Here is a 19,897-nt window from a genome sequence, read left to right as displayed (position 1 = left end):
GGGCCATGCTCATTCCCTGGGGACCCTGGGCAGTGCCCAGCACCCTCTGGGGGAAGAACCTTTCCTGATATCCAACCTAAACCTCCCTGGCACAGCTCCAGCCATCCCCAGCTCTGTCCTTGGTCACCTGTGAGACCAGCTGTGTTTTATAAATCCCCCTATGGCAGCTCAGACTTGCAGAGGAGATGCCTGTCCCAGGATGTGGTGGGTCCTGGTTGCTATGGGAGAAGGCAGAAGGCAGCTCTGTCAGGATTTAGGATTCAGTGTTTGTGTGGGTGAAGGAAGGTGTAAAGCAATGAGTGCTGCAGCACAACAGCTCTGAGCAGAGCTGGGGCAGCAGCTCGGGGTGTCTCAGGGGCTGAACGTGCTGCCCTTTCCTTGCAGAGGTGGATGAGTGTGAGACTGGAGAGTCCTGCTGCTCCCAGTTCTGCATCAACTACTCAGGGGGCTACGAGTGTGCCTGCAAGGCAGGGTTCCAGCTCAGCACTGACGGCTGCTCCTGTGATGGTAAGCACAGAATCAGGGGATGGGCTGGGCTGGAAGGGACCTCAAAACCATCTCATTCCACCCCTGCCATGGCCAGGGACACCTTCCACTGTCCTAGGTTGCTCCAAGCCCTGTCCAACCATCCAGGGATGGGGCAGCCACAGCTTCTCTGGGCAATCAGGGTCTCACCACCCTCACAGGGAAGAATTCCCTCCTAATATCCAATCTAAACCTTTCCTCTGTTAGTCTAAAGCCATTCCCACTTGTCCTGCATCATTCCATGCCCTTGTCAAAAGTCCTTTGGCTCGGTCTAGCTAATCACAGCCCAGGGTAGAAGAAATGCAGTCAAAGCCCTTTGCAGGGCTTTGTGAGCACTGCCCTAATGAGAGTCACTGACCCCATGCCAGCTTTGCTGATAAGGTTTTACAAACGTGTAATTTCCACTTTGTGAGGCTGGAATGCAGGAATAACCCAACATCCAGTCTGGGGAAGTAGGGATGTGGGAGATGAGCCAACAGAGAAAAACTTTCCCTCCTCTCTCCATGGACACTGTGTATTGATGTGTGTTAAAACACTCCTTCCACAAAAGAGGAGCCCTCAAAATAACTGAAAGATCAGCTGATCTTAACAGCTTAAAGCATCTGTTTTCACTTGAGACAAAAAAATCAGTGAAATAATCTGCTCCCTGTTGCCCTGAAATGTTTTCATACCTCCAATACCAAAGAGAAACAGAGCCCCAAAACACATAAGAAAAATTGTGTTTTCTTATGTACAGAATAATTTGTCAGATACAGCTGGGCACAGCGTGGGCTCTCCAAGCAGAAGTGCTTGTTCCTAATCACCTTTTATGTCTGGATTTTCTAGATGTGGATGAATGTCATCTGGATAATGGCAACTGTGACCATTTCTGTGTGAATTCCCTGGGGTCCTACGAGTGTGCCTGCAAGGAGGGTTACAGGCTGGGGGACAGCAGATGGGCCTGTGTGGGTGAGTTCCTCTCAAAACTTGAGGGCCATTAAGCACTTCCCACTGATTTAACAAGTGATTTTGGAATGGGGATTTTCACAGATCCTGGGGTTTTGGGAGCCCAGCTTGAGCCATCTCTGAACGTGGCCAGGGCAGGACTACGTGCAGTGCGTGGATCCAAGTTCATCCTCCACTAATGGGTTTTGCCAAAGATTAATGGCAGATGAGCACTTAAATCCCCTGGACATGTTTGAAAACCTAAAGCTCCTGGTTTAGAAATAAATACTATTTTGACACTTTTCTTACACTATTTGATGAAGTCTAACATCCTGTGGAAAAAAAAAAAAGGTAGCCAGATTCTTCTTTGATCAACCATGGCAAGTTTTCCATTAGTCAGTGATGTTATTCTGGATTTCTGCCAGTGTAACCAGTGCAGAGTTTAGCAGAGCAACTCAATTTTATAACCGAGTTTAGCAACTGCTAAACCTTAATCCAGAGTTTGATATTCCAACCAACACCAAAAAGAAAGCCAGCTGATTTCCCGTCATTTTAAGGCTCAAATTTTAATGTTTCTGAAAATAAATTGCACAGCCAGCCTCACTTTCTATTTGTCATCTCCAAAACGAGCAAGAGTAATGACCTTCATTAACTAAAAATAATCTCAAATTTCAAGTGAGGAAAATTAATCTCCTCATTTAATTTTGATTCTTTGGGAGCAGAGATTTTTTTTTTTCCCAGAAGAAAGAAAAGGGAAAGCTGGGGTGGGAGGGTGCCTCCTCTTTTTTCTTTTTTGTTTTTTGGATAGCAGAAACTCTGTAAGTACAGATGAGAAAATGCCTGGGCTGGGAGTGCTGGGTAGAGGTGTGACTGTATCTAATGGCATCATAATAATAAAAAAAGATGTAAATGGGAGGCAGGCTGGGGTGGTGATGGTGTGTCTGTCAGCCCTAGGTGTGGAGGAGGTGGATGCAGAGGAGGAGGCAGGGCTGGCTGGAGCCCCAGGGCTGCAGTTCCGAGGGCCCCCCCAGCTGCTCCGCTACGCGCTGGGATCCCTGGCAGAGGATGGAGACCCCCGAGGAGAGCTCACCCTGGTGCACAGGGTTGGTGAGTGACCAGCAGGGCCCTGAGCCAGCACAGCACACTGGGGGGATCCTCTCAGGGTCAGGATTTGGGGCTGGGCTGGCAGGGCTCCATGGCAGGAGGAGGGATGAGCGTTAATCCTGCATCCCGCCCGTCTCCATGGCGTGGTCCATCCCAAATGGGACATGTTTGAGGAGCCAGGAGGCTGCCTGGATGCTTTGGGGAAAAAGGGAACAGTACAACAAACAGTGATTGGGAGGCTGCTTGGTAAACAGGGTCTGCACAGAGCCCCAGGGGCAGAGCTCATGGTGAGAGGATGGCACGGCTCACTGACGTGCCCTAAATCCCTGGGGAAACAAAACCCTTCCTTCCACCTGCAGCTGGGAGCATGGCTCCCTGTTTACAAACCCTCTTATAACAACTGGAGGCTTTTTGTTTGAGATGTTTGTGTTTTATCTGTGTTAAAAACAATCCCCTGACGATCCAGGTTTCCCTTGACTCTCTGGGAAAGCACCAACCCATCCATGCCCTGCTCAGCTCAAGGGGTGGCAAACAGCACAGGAGCACCCACTGTCACAGGAGTGGGTGCAGAGCAGCCTTGCATGATTCAGTCTTTCCACTCAAAGGTGGAAACTTCACAATTGTAAGAGTATTATGAGGTGAATCCCTGTTTGTGCTTTGTGCTGAGTGCTACTGGATCACCAGGGAGGATTTCTTGTTTTTTTCCTATGTGTCTCCTGTGATTTTTATATAAACTCTATAATTACCCATCAGAGGACTGTGCCCTGCAGGCAAAAATCAGGAGCTGGTCTCGACTTTAATAAAAAATTAACTTATTTTTATGAACAAAACTGTTAAGACCCTCCCAAATCACGCAGCATCCAGCCGGACCCAACGACGCCGATAACCAACTGGGAAACTGATAAATGAGATAACCACAGGCAAAATTATCAGGCCTAGAAACCACAATCAAATATTTATTGACCACTTTTTGCATGTTTTATTTATATTTAGCTACAGAAATTTGGGTGTTATCAGTCACAGCTGAGCAGCTGCACTTTTCCTAAGGCTTAGGCTTTGCAGCATGCGGTGGTTTGTATGAAAAGGTGATGGAGAAAAGGAACTTTAAATAGTTTAATAAGTTCTTTTACTTCCCAAATAGCAATTTATTCCTTATATTTTCAGACATTATTTTGTGCTGCTATCTAAATTATAAAAATGCTTGCTTTGACAGTAAGCTGGTGCAAGTAATTAAATATATTCTAAAACTTGAATGACTCTTTAAGGTGGAAGCATGATGTTTTTAATGATGGTCTGTATTCTTTTCCTGAAGTATTAATTTGTAGCCTGTTCTAGGTGGGAGCACTGGGATTCTGAGTGTCCCTGAAAACTTGGGCATTTGTTCAGCTACAGAAAAGGGAACAGTTGGGGGCTCAGACCTAGAGGAAATCTGGCCTTACACAGAAAACTGTTGGTGAAATGCAACCAGCCTGTGACTTACTGTAGGCTGAAATAAGCTGCCAGTTCACTTTCAGGTGCTGTTAAAAATCCCTTTCCAAAAAGCCTCTGGCCACAGCCATAAAGCCTTGAAGGCTCTGCACTGTGGGGATGGGATCTTCAATACCACTGAAATATTTTATCAGTCACTTTATTTTGCATGCCTGTCTCAATAGACCCCACAAAGAGAACATGAGGGTGCAAGGGATAAAAGGAGGGTGGGGAAGGAGAAGGATAAATGCATTTTCATACCAGGTTTCTCATATAAAACTATACATATCCATGAAGAGAAGAGACATGATAAATGTGTATTTTGCTTTTTTTTCCTAGAACACTCAAATTACATGGTTGAAAATATCACTGAACTATGTTTAAGCAGCACTACATTCACTTACTGCAATAAAACAACAGGGATAGCCTAGCAAAGTCCTAATAGAGAAGTAAAGTCTCAATAAATTCTTCTAGTTATATACAGTGTTATCAAACATTATTTCACTTCTTCTGAAGGCAAACCCCTTGCTTTTAAAAAATACCTCAAAGTGCTCTTTGCTGGAGAATTACAGCATTTAGCAGAGTAAATTCCAGCTGAACACACAGATTTCCTTTTACTTGGAGTCCAAAATGAAGAGGGACACTCAGGAATGCCCATTTTGCCTTTTGTGCCGAACCGGCGGGGTTTGCACCCCAGTGACAGGTAAGAGCTTGTGGAAGCATTTTTGTCTGGCTGCTCGCTCAGCCCTGTGTATTTTTCTGCTGTCAGTGTGCCTGGGGGACACGTTTGGCCAGGACTGCAGCCTGAGGTGTGAGGATTGTCTGCACGGGGGCCGCTGCAACAGCGAGCGCAGCGGCTGCGTCTGCGCGCCCGGCTGGGCTGGTGTCATCTGCAATGAGAGTGAGTACGGGGGTTTGGAGGGGGGATGATCCTCCTGCAGGGCCTCTGCAGGTAGGGAACAGGAGTCACCTCTTGTGCTTTTCATCTGTGAAGCTCCTGAAGGAGCACAGCTGTCCCATAATCAAATCTGTTGTGGTGGCGCGCGTTAAATGGGGACTGTAAGTGGTGCTGCAGCACACAGAGGTCCCTGCACTCCAGTGAAGGTCAGGACAGAATCATCTCCCTCCTAAATATTTGGCTGTTGTTCATTCCTATCCACTGTGCTGCTAAAAGCTGCTGAAGTTTGCTGACCGTGCTTTGTTCCACAGCCTACCTTGGTGACTTCCAGAAACTGGTGTGACAGTCCGGGTGGACATGCAAATTTGAGTTTTTCCCTTGTAGCACCCCAAGAAATTGCCTTTTAAATTTTTTTCTTATGTTTTCATTTCTTTCTCCTTATCATTCTTTTTATTATCACTTTCTTGGAACAGTTAATTTTTCATATTGGAAATGGTATTTTTCTGAATTCTGTTGCCAAGTCAGTGCCCTTTATAATAGCTTTTCACTCTCCTTGCTCCTGTTTCCTGGCAGAAGATCTTTCTGATTCAGAAGTATGTGTCAAAACCCATTGGAAAGAGAGTGGTGATTTCTTGATGTGCTGTTCTTCATCTGCAGTTTGGCAAAACTTGTCTGCTGCTTGTCTGAGACATCATAGAGCAGATTTCCTGTTTGAGATGGGTCCCTCCATTTCGTGGTGTGTGACATGATGGCCCATCATTCTCAGAAAGTCTTTGCTGTCACTGGTGAGACAAAAAGTCGATGAAAATTTATTACTTGACATCAGTAGACAGAACTCTTCAGGTTAATTGCCATCAAGATTGTTTAGGGGACGTCATCACATGGACAGATATGTAGAAAAATCAAGGGAATGATTGAAACCAACAGTCTGCCTGTGATTATTTTGGGAGACTGATGGTGGGGTTGGTTTGTAAACACTGGGGGCAGCCAAGAGAATAGGAATGGGGAGGATTAAAATAATAATTTCCAGTCTGTCTAAGATAGTTCAAGCTATCAAGTGTGGATATTCTTGCTTCTATCCCTGGTGTGCTGATAGTTCAGGATAGATTATAAAAATTTCAAGGCAGTATCCAAATTCTTTATTTCATTTCATAAATAACAGTATTTATGATGTGTATTTGCACTAGATATCCATGCATGTAGTCTAATGGAATTCAGCTCTGGAATTTAAAGAATTTTAATAGGACTGTGTTATTGAGCTAAACCCGCTGTCTGATGGAACCAGCAGGGACAGTGATAAATACAATATCTAATCTGTGTGAATTAGTCATATGTGATTGCTTTCACTCTTTTCTCTTGCATTTTTTGATACACAGCACAAGTCATGGGTTTAGGGTAAGCAGGTTTAGGGTAAGCTAAAAAGCAGTGGAAAAAACTGGAACTAAATTTCTCTAATAATGCACCAAAGAAACCAAATGGAAATTGATGTGAAATGTCAACTTTCTTAATGTACATTGATAAAATGTCAGTGAAGTCAGATGACTCCAGCAACTGTATTCACTCAGCCAGCTCAGGCTGCAAACAGCAGGGCGAGGCTTCATCTCACAGTTTGTTTTTGCTGTTGTGGATCCATTGCTGCCATGATTACCTGGGGAGTTTCAGAAACCAGATTTGAAAAACAAGATATTATTTTTGTGATAGCGTTTGAAAGAGAAAAAATAATGTTTAAAATATTTTTCTCCAATTATTCAAAGCTGTCCTCTGATGTTTAAGTTTTGGACTAGGCAGGCAGTGGTTTTTGAGCGTGTGTTTTGTGGGGAGTGGAGCATCTGCAGAAGAGGATGGATACATGGCAGTACTTCCCAAAGCTTGGTTAATTCAGGGTCCTTTGAGATGTCCTAGTAAATATCAGGTGAATGTGCTTTACAGAAGGTATAACTTTGTTTAGAGCTTGCTCAACTGAAAGGGCTCTCTCCTTACTCAGTCTTCACAGAATCACAGACTCAATTAAGCTGGAGAAGACCTTTGAGGTCAAGTCCAACCTAAGACGCAACACCACCTTGTCAGCCAGACCACAGCACTGAGTGCCACATCCAGTCTTTCCTTAAACACCTCCAGGGACAGTGACTCCACTTCTCACCAGGGCTGCCCATCCCAATGCCCAATCCCCCTTCTGGGAAGAAATTCCTCCTCAAAAAACTGAACCTCCCCCGGTGCAGCTTCAGGCTGTGTCCTCTTGTCCTGTTGCTGGTTGCCTGGGAGAGGAGATCGACCCCTGTCATTGTAAAGTTAGGAAGTAGAAAAAGAATTCAGTAACACAGGCTTCTTCCAGAAAGCAGAAGAAGCAATTTATTGCAGAAATAGACACATATTTATAGACTGGTTTGCAGAACCAAGGATAGAGTTAAGCTCATTGGTCCAAGGAAGGCAACACCTCTTGTAAACATGCCTTTACTAAAACATCACGTTTCTCATGCACTCTCCTGTGCACAACAGCAGGTGCTAAACTTTGTTATTAATTCTTTCCCTTCTGTTTTCCTTTGAGTAGCTTGGAAAAAACTCACTCTTCTTTTTTTCCCTGACTGTCACCATCACCCACAAACCCCCACCTGGTTACAATCCCTCCTCTCAGGGAGTTGTAGGGAGCAATGAGGTCTCCCATGAGTTTTCCAGGCTGAACACCCCCAGCTCCCCCAGTCACTCCTCACAGGACTCGCCTCCCAGACCCTTCCTCAGCCTTGCTGCCCTTCTCAACGACCAAAGCCTTGTTTTGCACCTTTCCAGCAGAGGAAGGATGTCTCAGTGTGTTCACTCTCCCTGCTCTCTCCACAGCCTGTCCCCCCGGGACATTTGGCAGGGGATGTGCCAGTGTCTGCCAGTGCCAGAACGGAGGCTCCTGTGACCCTGGCACAGGGCAGTGCCACTGTCCCCCCGGTGTGCTGGGACGGCTCTGTGAGGATGGTATGGCTCCAGCTCTGCCTCTCCACTTCTCCCCTTGTACTGGTTTGAAAGCAAAACCAATAAGAGACTCCAAGTTGGAAATACAATTTAATAGGGAAAAAATTAAAATGCATGCAATAGTACAAAAGGAAAGCACTGACAGAATCACAATACAACCTGACACCCTGCTGGTTAGGGTGGTGGTATCAGTCCAGATGAAGTGGTCTTGTTGAAGTAGTGATCCTGTAGAAAGGTCTGGTAGCTCTTGTCCTCTGGAAACCCGTGGGTAAGGGCTACCTTGGTGTCCCAAATTTCAGTTTTTATCTAGGTAGGAAATGTTTGGCTCCTCCCCGTGACTGGAGCATCTCCCCATGGGATGATGTAATTTTTCATGCAGTGGCACTCAATGGCCCATTAACAGAAAATATCTCCCTGGAGGAAAGATGGGTTGAGGAAAAGATAAAGAACACTGCCCCACCTGTTTTTTAACAGATGGCCCATTAACAGGAGATATCTCCCACAGAGATAAGGGTCACTGCCCCACCTGGTTTCACCAGATGGTGATAGAATACATACTTTTGGGCACATCTTTACATTGTAACCTAGGACACCCCTCTTGCTCCTTTATTTTAAGTAATGAGCAGAACAGCCATGGCTGCCAAGGCTGCCAGAGCCCCAGCTTGGCCACAAACCACTTTGGGGCCGGGGCTTTGACCCATAACCACTGATGTCTTCCTGTGTTTGTGCACTCCAAAGGTTGCCCAAAAGGTTTCTTTGGGAAGAACTGCAACAAACCATGCAACTGTGCCCACAAGGGCCACTGCCACAGACTGTACGGAGCCTGCCTGTGTGACCCCGGGCTCTACGGCCGCTTCTGCCACCTCAGTAAGTCCCCAGAGTTTTTTTGATCTCTTTAGTGTGTGCACAATGTAATAGTCTGTAAAAGATTCCACATCACATAAAGGGGGCTGGCAGAAAGGAAGGAGAGTGACTTCTCGCACAGTCAGGCAGTGCTAGGACACGGAGGAATGGATTTACTAAAAGAGTAGAGATTTAGCTTAGATGTTAGAAAAATGTTCTTTGCTGTGAGGGTTGGGAGGCCATGGCACAGAGAAGCTGTGGCTGTCCCATCCCTGGGAGTGTCCAAGGCCAGGCTGGATGGAGCTTTGGGCAACCTGGGATAGTGGGAGGTGTCTCTGCCCATGGCAGGGAGATGGAATGAGATGGGTTTTATGGGACCTTCCAACCCAAACCAATGAGCAAAACTTTGGGTTCTGCAATGGGCTGGGAGTAGCAGGAGGACTGGATTTTTAAATGTGCCATGAAGCCCCAGAAGCTTCATTAATCTTTTTCTCTAGTGATTAATCTTTGCCATAAAGACTGAGATTTAGTGATGCTCAAAGGTGAGGATTATAGGTGGGGTGGGCAGGTTAACATTAGGGTTATTGCTGAGGCTGGAATCTGTTTGGAGCTGGTTAGTGGCTGCTGATGAGCTGGAGTGGGAGCTGAGGAGCAGGGCTGGCTGGGACAGGATGAGGATCAGACACTAGATGGAATAAAAAGAATTAAAACAAAAAACTTTGCAAAACAGATGATGGGGTTTCTTTTTACTTACAGGGATTTTTTGTAAAATCTGTGCAAGATCAAAAATCTTTTGTGTTTTATTTTGTTTTGGGTTTTATTATGAAAGCTTTTGTCTTGAAGTGCACCCAACTTTTTTTTAAATTTGGAAAATCAGCTGAGTTTGCTTTGAAACGTTTCTGGTTCTTGCATTCACCACGTATTGCTTGACATGAAATGAATGACCTAACACAGGAACCATGTAAACTCTATTTTTACCCACCCACACATGAACAGGTGCTGCTGTAGGAATGGGGGATGTACTTGCTGAAAGCAAAACAGAGCTCCTGCTTCTTGCAGCAGTTGCATTCTGCAGCAGTGTGCAATTTCAGCCAGACCCTGCATAATTACAGAGCTGATGCTTCCTTTCCTTGTGGCTGCAGCCTGTCCCAGGTGGGCGTTCGGCGCGGGCTGCTCGGAGGAGTGTCAGTGTGTGAAGGAGCACACGCTGGAGTGCAGCCCCAGGAACGGCTCCTGCACCTGCCAGCCTGGCTACCACGGCAAAAAGTGTCACAAAGGTACCACACACAGCCAGCTTCCCCACCTCTGCTTGCTCCTTGTCCCACTAACACCTCCTTCTTCCGTCCTTCTGCTTTGTTTGGCTGCTGCCACTCATGTGTTCATATCCTGCTAATGGTTTTGGGGGGTTTTAACCCTGCTAGGGTTATGAGGGGAATAGAGGTTAAGAATTGGAGGAGTTTTAGCCTGGTCAAGTGACAACAGAAATCCAGAACCCAAATCCTAATACAACCTTAAATAATGAAGATCGTGTGAGTTTTCATTTCTGTGCGTTTTTGACACAGTCAGTAAATAAGTGGCAAAATCTTTTTTCTGGCAGTGGGCTGATTTGTAAACAGGTTCAGTAATGCTGCTTTGCCTTCAGATTTGCAGCTCTTTGAATTCAACTTACTCTTTGTAGTTTTTGGGGGTAGTTCAAAGAGAATTGTATCCTATATTCATGTTTGCATGTCTCAGTAGCCCTTTCCAGACAGCAGTGGAGTAACACAATAAAGACTGTCCCTTCAGATTTTTCTCTGGCCAGCCAGAACTGTGTTGGATTTATGGCAGTAGTTCTAGTGGGTTTGGTGGAGAACAATAATGACAGTATTTAATATTTTTATCATTCTTGGTAATGGGCTCAGTTCTGACAGGGAGCATGCCTTGCCCAGCACTGGCTGTGCACCAAGAGGGAGTAGCAGAACTCACATATATAAGAAGAGAATTCCATAATGCATTTAATTGAATACATCCTCAAGTGTTCTAATTGAATAAATCTTTAAGCATTCTGCCACTCTGTTTCTGGGTTATATTTAGGCAGTAACCTCTTTGAAGTGTAAGCATTTATTAAGCATTTACACTTTGTTAACAACACCTCTAAAACGTACATTATAATATATTCTCTGCAAGTTTCTACCAAATTATTTTCTGATTTTTGTTCATTTTTCTTAACTTTTTCTTTGTCTTATACGTGTTCTGTATCTACTTCTATTTCCAGAGTGCACCCCAGGGTTTTATGGGGCTGGTTGCAAGCTGAGGTGCAGCTGTCCTCCTGATGTTCCGTGTGATCCTGAGACAGGAGCCTGCAAACACCCGTGTCCAGCTGGGTTTCATGGAGAAAAATGCCATTTGTGTAGGTACTCACTGCATGTTTCCCTGGGATGGGAAAGCTTGTTCAGGAAGCTTAGGTTCAGATATAGAAGTTTCAGATAAATGGGTACATTTGTTGTTGATAGGAGTTGGCAGCTCCCCACTGAAACCAGACTGATATTTGGAGCTTGGCAAAGGCTGTGTCTCTCTCTTTCCCTCTCTCCCTGCAAAGGTCAAGGCACAAGGCTGAGGCCAGTTACCCAAACCAACATTTGTCCAAGTAACAACAGCTGCTTTCAAAGCTTCAGGCACAGATTTTGGGATTTTAAAGATTTTTGGATTTTTAAAGATTTTTGGATTCTAAAGCTTCAGGCACAGGGCTCTGCTGCAGTTGATTTCAGACCACCAGTTGCTCAGACACTAATGACTGATCACATTGATCACTTCTACCAGCACAGCTCAGTTTAAAACTGGTGGCTGTTAGGTGCCAATAGGTGCCCCCTAATGTCTTCAAAATGCTCCTAACCATGACTTTGGGGTTTTTTGTCCAGCCTGTCAGCCTGGCAGCTTCGGGCTGGGCTGCAGACAGAGGTGCAGCTGCGGAGGAGCCCCGTGTGATCCGAAGACAGGGCAGTGTGTTTGCCCAGCTGGGAAGACTGGTGCTACCTGTGAGCAAGGTGTGTGAGCTGCTGGACCAAGGTAGGGAGTGCCTGGCTTTGGAGGATGTGATAAGAAGCAGAATTTTGCTGTTTCCCAAACCAATAAGCAGATAAACTGTGATGGAAATTGGGAATTTGCTCTCTTTAGCTGTGTTCTTGTGTGCTGCAGTTTAATGGCAGGGCTCACAGGGATGTAGAGATAATATAACAATGCAGCTCAGATTTACTATTATTTTTAAATACATCAGTGCAACAGCAGAAATCTACAACTGTCCTGAAACAGAACATGGCACTGGTTACACCTCATGTGCTTTTTCTCCAGACTGCCCAGATGGCCAGTGGGGACCAGACTGCCAGAACCCCTGCGAGCCCTGTGCCAATGGGGGACAGTGCAACAGAGAAACTGGAGCCTGTGACTGTCCCCCTGGCTACACTGGGCCATCCTGCTCTGCCAGTAAGTCCTTGCCTCAGCCTTCCCCACGAAAAGAAAGTCAGATTGGAAATTCAGGTTATGGTTTGATTTCTGCCCTCTTATTCTTTTGTGAGATAAAACACGCTGATCTGAGATTAAGTGCCCTTCATCTCCAGGAATTCCCCAGGCTGGATTTGACATTATTTGTGGGAGGGAGGTTGCAGATAAAGGCACGTGATCAGCTGAGCTGCATCCCAAATGGATGTTATCATTAGACCTAATTTATGGCAAGCTGTTCTTGGAAATACAGTGTTTAAGAGCCACAGCACTGGTGGTGTAATCCTGGCTGTTTGGCAAGAGGTGTGAGCAGCTGGCCCACATGGCATCAATCTTGAGTTATGTTTGCAGCAGCACTCCTTGGTGTAGATCATTTAGGATTAAATCATACTGAAGATGAGGGAGCAGTATCAGTATCCCTGCAGCCATGGGAATATGTTCAAGAAACTGTTCTGTGCTGCTCTGCAGCCTCTGGGTGTTAAAAGGCTGCTTGAGTGTGGCTGCTGAGCTGCACAGAGGCTCTCAGGACAGCTCTGCTTGGTGCAAGACCTTGGTGGTGGAATTTCTTTCATTGTTTTAGTCACAAAGTGGCTTTTGGGGGAGGTTTTCTTTCCTCCTCTGAGGAAACAGCCTGATGCACAGGAGTACCCAAAGCTATTCCCACATTCCAGAACACAGCCCCAGACACCCAGGCTGCAGATCCCAGATATCTCTGTGTGGCTGATCTGATTCCTGAGCTCAGCTAAAGCCTGTTTTAGGGGTGAGCTGTCCCTGTCTGTCTGGGAAGAAGAGCCTGTGGCTGTGTGGTGAGCAGGGTGAGGTCACAGCCTGTGTCTGCCCCAATGGGCACTGTGGGCTGAACTGCCTGTCACTGTGCAGCTGTGGCACTGTGCCCAGTGTCACCATGTCACTGCAGAGTGCTCCTGTCCCCCAGGCTGGACTGGCCACCCCTATACACACCGTGAGTCAGGGCACTCCCCGGGGCTGCACGTGGAGGAACCAGCTCTGTTTGCTCTTAGTTTATTACAGTTTTTTAATATAGTTTTGCTAATCTCACTCCTTCTGAAACGGCGTGTTTGTGGGTTTGCACAGCCTGGGTGGTTGTAATCCTTAATTATCCAGGTTCAAAGCATGAAATAGATGGCTGATGAAGCACAAAGTATTGATATAAGCTCTTATTTCAACACTATGGATCCCTTTGCCCAATACCATCTGTCCCGTCAGCATTTTGACTGACAGACAGTTTTGTTTTTCATTTTCAGTGCAGATTAGTTTTGAGATTAATTCTCCATTTCTCATTTTGTTTGGGGGAGATTTATTCAACAAGTGAATGGCATGTAGAGTCGTGTGTCTAAAGGTCACTTTTTAACTTGGGAATATAAATGCTGTGAAAAATTCTGTTCTCTGGAAGAGCAGAGCATCCTTCTGTTGACTTTAGCATTGCTCTCCATATTGGTGGCTGTGTGAGAGAGTAGATTTGCCCTTTTTGGATGGCACCATATAAATGTGAAGCCATCCTGCTTGATTCCTCCCTTTTCCTGTGACACATTTCTTCTGTTTGATTCATTGTGATGGCAAAAGCCAACAGAAGACAAACCTCTTTCTAAACTTGGTCTTACACACATAAAATCATTTAATTGGCAGTGTTGACAGCAGCAAGTTTTGCACCTGACTTCTCAGGCTCTGTACTGAAGAAACTGTTGGGAAAATCAGAAGTTTCCACCCATATGCATATTTTAAAAATCAAGTTGATAGTGTGTAGAGCCACGGAGATGGCTTTTCATGACTCCCTGGGCCGTCTGGAGAATTGAGATACCATGACAAAGGAAAGCTTTTATTTCTATTCAGCGTAAGATCTGAGAAAAATTGTTTTGCAGTGGTATGTCGGTAAGGCAGCTTCCAGCTATTGCAGACCAGGCATTAAACAGATTCCCAACTCCAAAACCAGGTTTCTGTTGCCCTAATTGGCACTTTCATCTTCATCCTTTACTTGAAAGAAAGGAAATGCTGCGGTACATTGTCGTAATTGTGTCAGTGCTATGTGATTTTAGGATGAAAGCAGTAAGTTGCTTTAAAAACATTGTGATATTTCCTTTGTGTCCATGCTGCATTTCCCAGTATTTTGGGGGAAACATGGAGGGTGCCCCCAAATCTGTCTGGTTAAACCCATTAACTATTGTGGTTATGCAGGTTTTCGTTGAGTGAGTCAATAGCTGATATTTTATTTCCATGAAATTATAGATTTGTGACTGATGGGTGTGGATTCACAGAATCACTAGGTTGGAAGAGACCTTTAAGATCATCCAGTCCAACACATACCCTAACACCTCAACTAAACCATGGCACTGAGTACCACATCCAATCTTTTTTTAAACACATCCATGGATGGTGACTCCACCACCTCCCCAGGAAGATGATTCCAGTACTTGATCACTCTTTCAGTAAAAAACTTTTTCCTAACATCTAACCTAAATTTCCCTTGGCCCAACTTACGAATGGTTAGTTTTATCTGGAAGGGATAATACCTGCCTGTGTCCAGCTGAACCAGACCAGCAAAAATTATCTTTATTTCCGCGATTCGCACCTGTGCTGCAACTGGGAGCTTAGTCTTGTGCCATGCTGTGTATTCTGAGTTCTGTCACGTGGAAGTGCAGCAGGATGATGCTGGATGTGACCCTGTTTCCCTTGGCAGCCTGCAGCAGTGGCCACTGGGGCCAGGGCTGCGCCAACTCCTGCGCCTGCGACGGCGGCGACTGCGACCCCGCCACGGGCACCTGCTCCTGCCAGCCAGGATTCACCGGGCAGCACTGCCAGCTCAGTAAGTGCCCAGCACCTGGAACACCCAAAGCCCAGCTCTGGAAGTTGTGTTTTCCTGGTTGTTCCTTGCAGGAATGCTGTTCCGCCCCCGCTCTGCCCCGCGCCGCGCTCTCGCGTTTCACCAGGGTTAGATGCTTTCCCTAATTTCATTTCCAGAAAAGGTATTTTCAGCCTTGTTTTGGACCCAGCTGCTATTTTTAATGTTAGGATCTCGTGAGAGGGATAGGATTGATGCGTATTTGGGTTGTGGCCTAAGAGTTTCTTCGGTTTTAGGGCAGCACTTACCCTTTGTAAATCTCTATTTCAGGTCAGGCATATAGAAATACTTCCCATGTATATAACAGAAGAAAAACCAGGAATTTTTGGAGTCCTGTATTTATTAACAACAAAAATGTACAATGGTCTTAGAGGCCCATGACCCTCACCTTAACACTCACTTCTAACTGAGGTCAGTAGGAGATGCTTCAAACATTTGGAAACAGGCTCATAGTCAGTTCCTCATATGTCTCCCCAGGTATCACCAATTTCTCACTCAGGAGCTTCTTAAGACAGAAGCAATATCTCTATATTTAATACTATTTGATTTTTTTTTTCCAATTAATGTACCTATTTTCTTTTTCATTTCATGCAAGCATTTGGAATCCACTTCATCTTGTGGCAGTAAGTTGCGTAGTTAAGCTGCTATTACTATTATTATTGATTATATTGATGTTGTTAAATAAAATAAACATTTTATCTACTAGCTTAACGATCTTACAGTAGCACAGATGTAGCTACCAGAGTCTCAGTAGCGTGGGCAGGATTAACTGCTGGTGTCACACAGAAATGTCAAAACAATTAATCTGGAACCGTGACCTAAGACAGGAAAGCCTGGAAAGTTGATCTTGCAGCCCTTGTTGCTGTTGGCACAGAGGGGATGGAAGGACAATGTGTGGGGAGAACCATCTCCCAGAGAAGGAGCTGCCAGCTCTGCTTTTCTGTCTCTCTTGATCTCTCTCAAAATAGCATCTCTGCAGAGAGAGAGTGGCCAAATAGCTGCTTGTAATCCTCGCTGGGAAGGGAATCAGTGGAGCCATCACCACTGGCAAAACATCTTTCAATCCCTAAAGTTCTTTCTGTGGGCTTTCTGTTCTATTTAGTCTGCTTTTGACTCTCTTGTGTGTGTGTGTGTGTGTGTATATATGTTTAAAATCCCACATATCTGTATGAGTATGTGTGTGTGCATGCATTATGAAAACCATAATTCTCCCCATAATTTCATGCTGCCTTGGAGGTGAAATCTTCACTATCCCTGGATATTTCCTCTGCTCCCCAGGCATCCCTACCCTCTCCCTGCAGGTTGGGCTCCTTCCCCTGGCAGGAGCTCAGGTTCTCTGTCGGGGTGGCTGGATCCTGACATGCATCACAGCAGCCTGTGCCTGCTGGAGCAGGGGCAGATTCCCTGTGCTGTGGACTGTGAAATCATTTGTGAAGTGCTCTGACCCTTTACCATCACCTTGAAAAGCCTCAGCTCTGGGCTAAACACTGTGGGCCTGAAGGGAGCTCTGCTGAGAGCCCTGCACCTCTTGCTGCACTGCAGCACCATTTCCCTTGCACAGACCCTCTGACTGAAATTTCACCTGAAAAGGAGAGATGGAGAAGCTTTTAAGGCACAAGTGCACCTCTGTGTATTTCTTTGTTAAAAGTGATGTGCAGCTTTGGGAAGAGGATTTCACCTGTAAGTGCAAAAAAATAGATTCTAACATACTCCTATTTAAACAACGTCTCGTTTTTTGACTCTGAAAGCAAAGAAATACTTGAGGCACCTTGCTCATCTCCCATCTCCTCTGTGAGACACACAGTTGGCAGAGTCACTGAGCTGCAGGAGCACCTGAATTCATGCCAGCTCAAATCACTGCCCACCCATGGCACCAAACAAACAACACCAAACCCACCCCCCTACTCCAGACATGAGCTGTCTTTGAGAACTCTTGTTTTCTGTTCTCTCTGATTCCTTCCAGATTGCCTGAAAATCACTTTTTTGCTGTAAATGCTAAAATCATGGGCTTCTAGAAGAGGTCTGGCAATAATCTCCATAACTCATTTAGAGGGATGTTCACAAGACCTTCAAACATGGGTAGAGGCCCTGTAATATTGTATTTAGCCAAGTCTATCTCTGTGTTTCAGCCTGTCCAAAACATCCAATGTGAATTAGGCAACTGACCCTGTTCTTAATTGATTTTCCTATAATCCTAGAAGAAATTATTTTCATTCTCAAATGTTTTCTTTCTTCTAATGGCAAGTACCATACAAATCTTTTAAAACTCCTCACATTAACTGCTGTGGAAATGTAATTGTTAATCTGTCCCCCAGATGTAATGCTTTCACTTGAATTTTTCAAAGCAGAGCATGAAAGTAAAGCGTGCAGCATTCAATTTGGAGCTTTGTGAAGGCAACCAACACATTTTATATTTTCTCCAGATTTCTGGGGAAAGAGGATTTGCAGAAAAACAGAGGAGCTTTTCCCCTCCCAGCTGATGAAGTCCCAGAGGAGATGTGCACATAAGCAACTCCAGACCAGTGGGCAAAGTGTCATCATGCAGAACCTGTGAAGTCTCAGGCTTTGCAACAGAAGATGTTCATTTTCTGTGCAGAATTTAGTCTTTCAGCACTTTGGAAATTTTCTAAAATAGATCTTAAATGCAGCCCAACTTACCTGAACCTCAAGGGGAAAGCTCAAATCTTAGTTTTAAGCCATTACCTTTACACCTTAGTTTTTTGGGAAATTGTCAGATTTCCCACTTATGTAAAAATTCCCCATTGATCCCTGATGTGCTCTGGCATTAACCCATCATCTGGTTGTGATTCCTGTGCTGCAGGGTGTCCTGAGGGGAGCTTTGGCCCGGGCTGTGAGTCCAGCTGTCAGTGCCAGAACGGAGCTGCCTGCGACCACGTCAGCGGAGCCTGCACCTGCACGGCGGGCTGGACAGGAACCTTTTGTGAAAGAGGTACTGCTGCTCCCCCTGGTCCCCTTAGGATTCATGGAGAATTTGCTTTGGTTTTTATTCAGAGAGCAGCATTGGATCTAAATGAACCACTGAACTTTATTGGAAGCTGATACCGAAATGTGAGCTCCCCTCCTAACTCATCGTGCTGGGTGCCAAATGTTGGGCACGTGTTTTCACATGGTTAAAATTAGATATATGCTTAAGGCTTCTGCTGTATCACATCTTTATGAAGCCTCTTTTCAAGTAGAGTCCCACTGTTTGAGCACTGAGCAGGGAGATGCTTGTTCAGCCTTACACTTGCATGTCTTGAGTGCCTCCCTGAAGTGATTTTGAGAAAAACATGGATGTGTGCATCATCCCTGTGGAACTCTTTAAGAACAGATTCACTTCTAACTTAAATAAATCCAGTTCCATTCTATCTAATCTTCTATTACCTAGTCATTTAGTAAAGTGTGGGAAAAGTTGGACTGGATTCTTTAGCTACATTATGGTGAGTCAGTCTGTGGCATTATCACAGGAGGTTGCTGTCGTTCTGCATAATTTTGCAGATTTTTTGTATAAAAAGTAAAAGAAAAACTACACAGGGCCATTCAGGCACTGAGAAGTTAAGTGTGGGTGATTGAAGATTCTGAAAATTATGGTGCTTCAACCAAAGTCACAACTATTTTGCATGGAAAGCAGCTTTATCAGCCAGTTTCAGCAGCGAGGATGGAGGGAAGTGGCAGCATCACAGGCAGCTGCTGCCCTCTCATGGGAAGGAAGAAGCTCCACAGCCTGACCAGGAATGTGGCAAGGCTCCCACTGGTTGCAGTTGATATTTCTTGTTGTTTCCCTCTCATTCTTACCAGGCACTCTTATACAAAATAAATATTATTTCCACGGTTCTGCTGCAAATTGCACCTTATAATCTATGGTATCTCCTGTATGTCCCTTTTTAATATAATTTAGATGAAATATGTTTTCCTAAATCTACTATTTTTTTTTTAATTATGGTATTTTTATTGGGGAAAAAAATGAGGCAGTTTTCTGTGTCATTGTGTAAATCTCTTCATTCCAGCAGGAATTATAGTGGGAACCAAGAGGCTAAACATCCTTTGCCAGAATAGGTGTGAGGAATATGGAGAAGACTGGGTGATTCTATTGGTGGGAAAAAAAAAAGAACAAATCTCAGCTTCCAAATCAGTCATGCTGGACATTTTTATCTTTTTCTAATTACTGAAAGAAGATAGTGGAGAGGAGAGTGAAATGTAAAACACCATTTTCTGAGTGTTTTCTCTAAAGAAAGCAGAGTGTTTGCTCTCAGCTGATCTGGGTTACCTCTTAACTTAGGAAGTTTTAACCAAAACAGTTTGGCAGCTTCCAAAAGACGCCGAGGGAGGAAAACATGTGGGTGGCTTGCCCTTGGTAGAACCTTCTTGGCACCTTCTCTCAGAGGAGCTGTAGCGCTTCTGTTTCGAGTGACTGGGAGACTGGCAGGGTTTCCTTCTGGCAGGGATGTGCTTTTTGCTGTCCTCTTGGCAATCCACCCACGTTGGCCAGGCTCTGTGCCTTGCAGGCAGAAATTCACATCGAGCCCTGGCGCTGCAGAGTCGCCTTGGACTTCAGATATCCTGCTGATGTCTCAGCCTGTGGCTGGGAAGGACTTCTCCATCACCACAGAAATGTTCAAACTGAGACTTTTGCAGCCTTCTAAGACCTCGGAGATGTCCCTTACAAAATCTGATTTTGATTGATATTAATAATTAACATCACCCCTGCACAGCGAGGGTGTTTGAACCTGTAGTTGTTGCTTTTGGTATTTTGTATTGTGGCAGCACAGGATCTGGATTCAAGCTAAGGTTGCAGAAATCCTTTTGGTTTTCATTTGGGGAAAGTTTCTTCCCATGTTGGTGGGAAGCTG

General features: G+C 45.1%; 1 protein-coding gene across 7 annotated transcripts in view; it reads left to right on the top strand.

Moving 5' to 3' along the window:
• Positions 1-19,897, top strand: part of LOC117000611 (multiple epidermal growth factor-like domains protein 6) — a 208,289-nt gene that overhangs the window by 139,252 nt on the left and 49,140 nt on the right. For all 7 annotated transcript variants that reach the window (XR_004418828.1, XM_033068388.1, XM_042779597.1 and 4 more), the window contains 12 exons: positions 385-507; positions 1,351-1,473; positions 2,398-2,556; positions 4,790-4,921; positions 7,751-7,879; positions 8,615-8,743; positions 9,862-9,996; positions 10,974-11,108; positions 11,617-11,742; positions 12,047-12,178; positions 14,886-15,011; positions 17,869-17,997. Coding sequence is in view for 6 of the 7 variants with exons in the window: in XM_033068388.1 (XP_032924279.1) it covers positions 385-507; positions 1,351-1,473; positions 2,398-2,556; positions 4,790-4,921; positions 7,751-7,879; positions 8,615-8,743; positions 9,862-9,996; positions 10,974-11,108; positions 11,617-11,742; positions 12,047-12,178; positions 14,886-15,011; positions 17,869-17,997 (1,578 nt within the window). In the remaining variant the exon portion in view is untranslated. The remainder of the gene's footprint in view (positions 1-384; positions 508-1,350; positions 1,474-2,397; positions 2,557-4,789; positions 4,922-7,750; positions 7,880-8,614; positions 8,744-9,861; positions 9,997-10,973; positions 11,109-11,616; positions 11,743-12,046; positions 12,179-14,885; positions 15,012-17,868; positions 17,998-19,897) is intronic.

The sequence above is a fragment of the Catharus ustulatus genome, chromosome 10 (assembly GCF_009819885.2).
Source record: "Catharus ustulatus isolate bCatUst1 chromosome 10, bCatUst1.pri.v2, whole genome shotgun sequence".
NCBI lineage: Eukaryota > Metazoa > Chordata > Aves > Passeriformes > Turdidae > Catharus > Catharus ustulatus.
The sequence above is the reverse complement of the archived record's forward strand: the minus strand, read 5'-3'. Positions and strand labels throughout refer to the sequence as shown.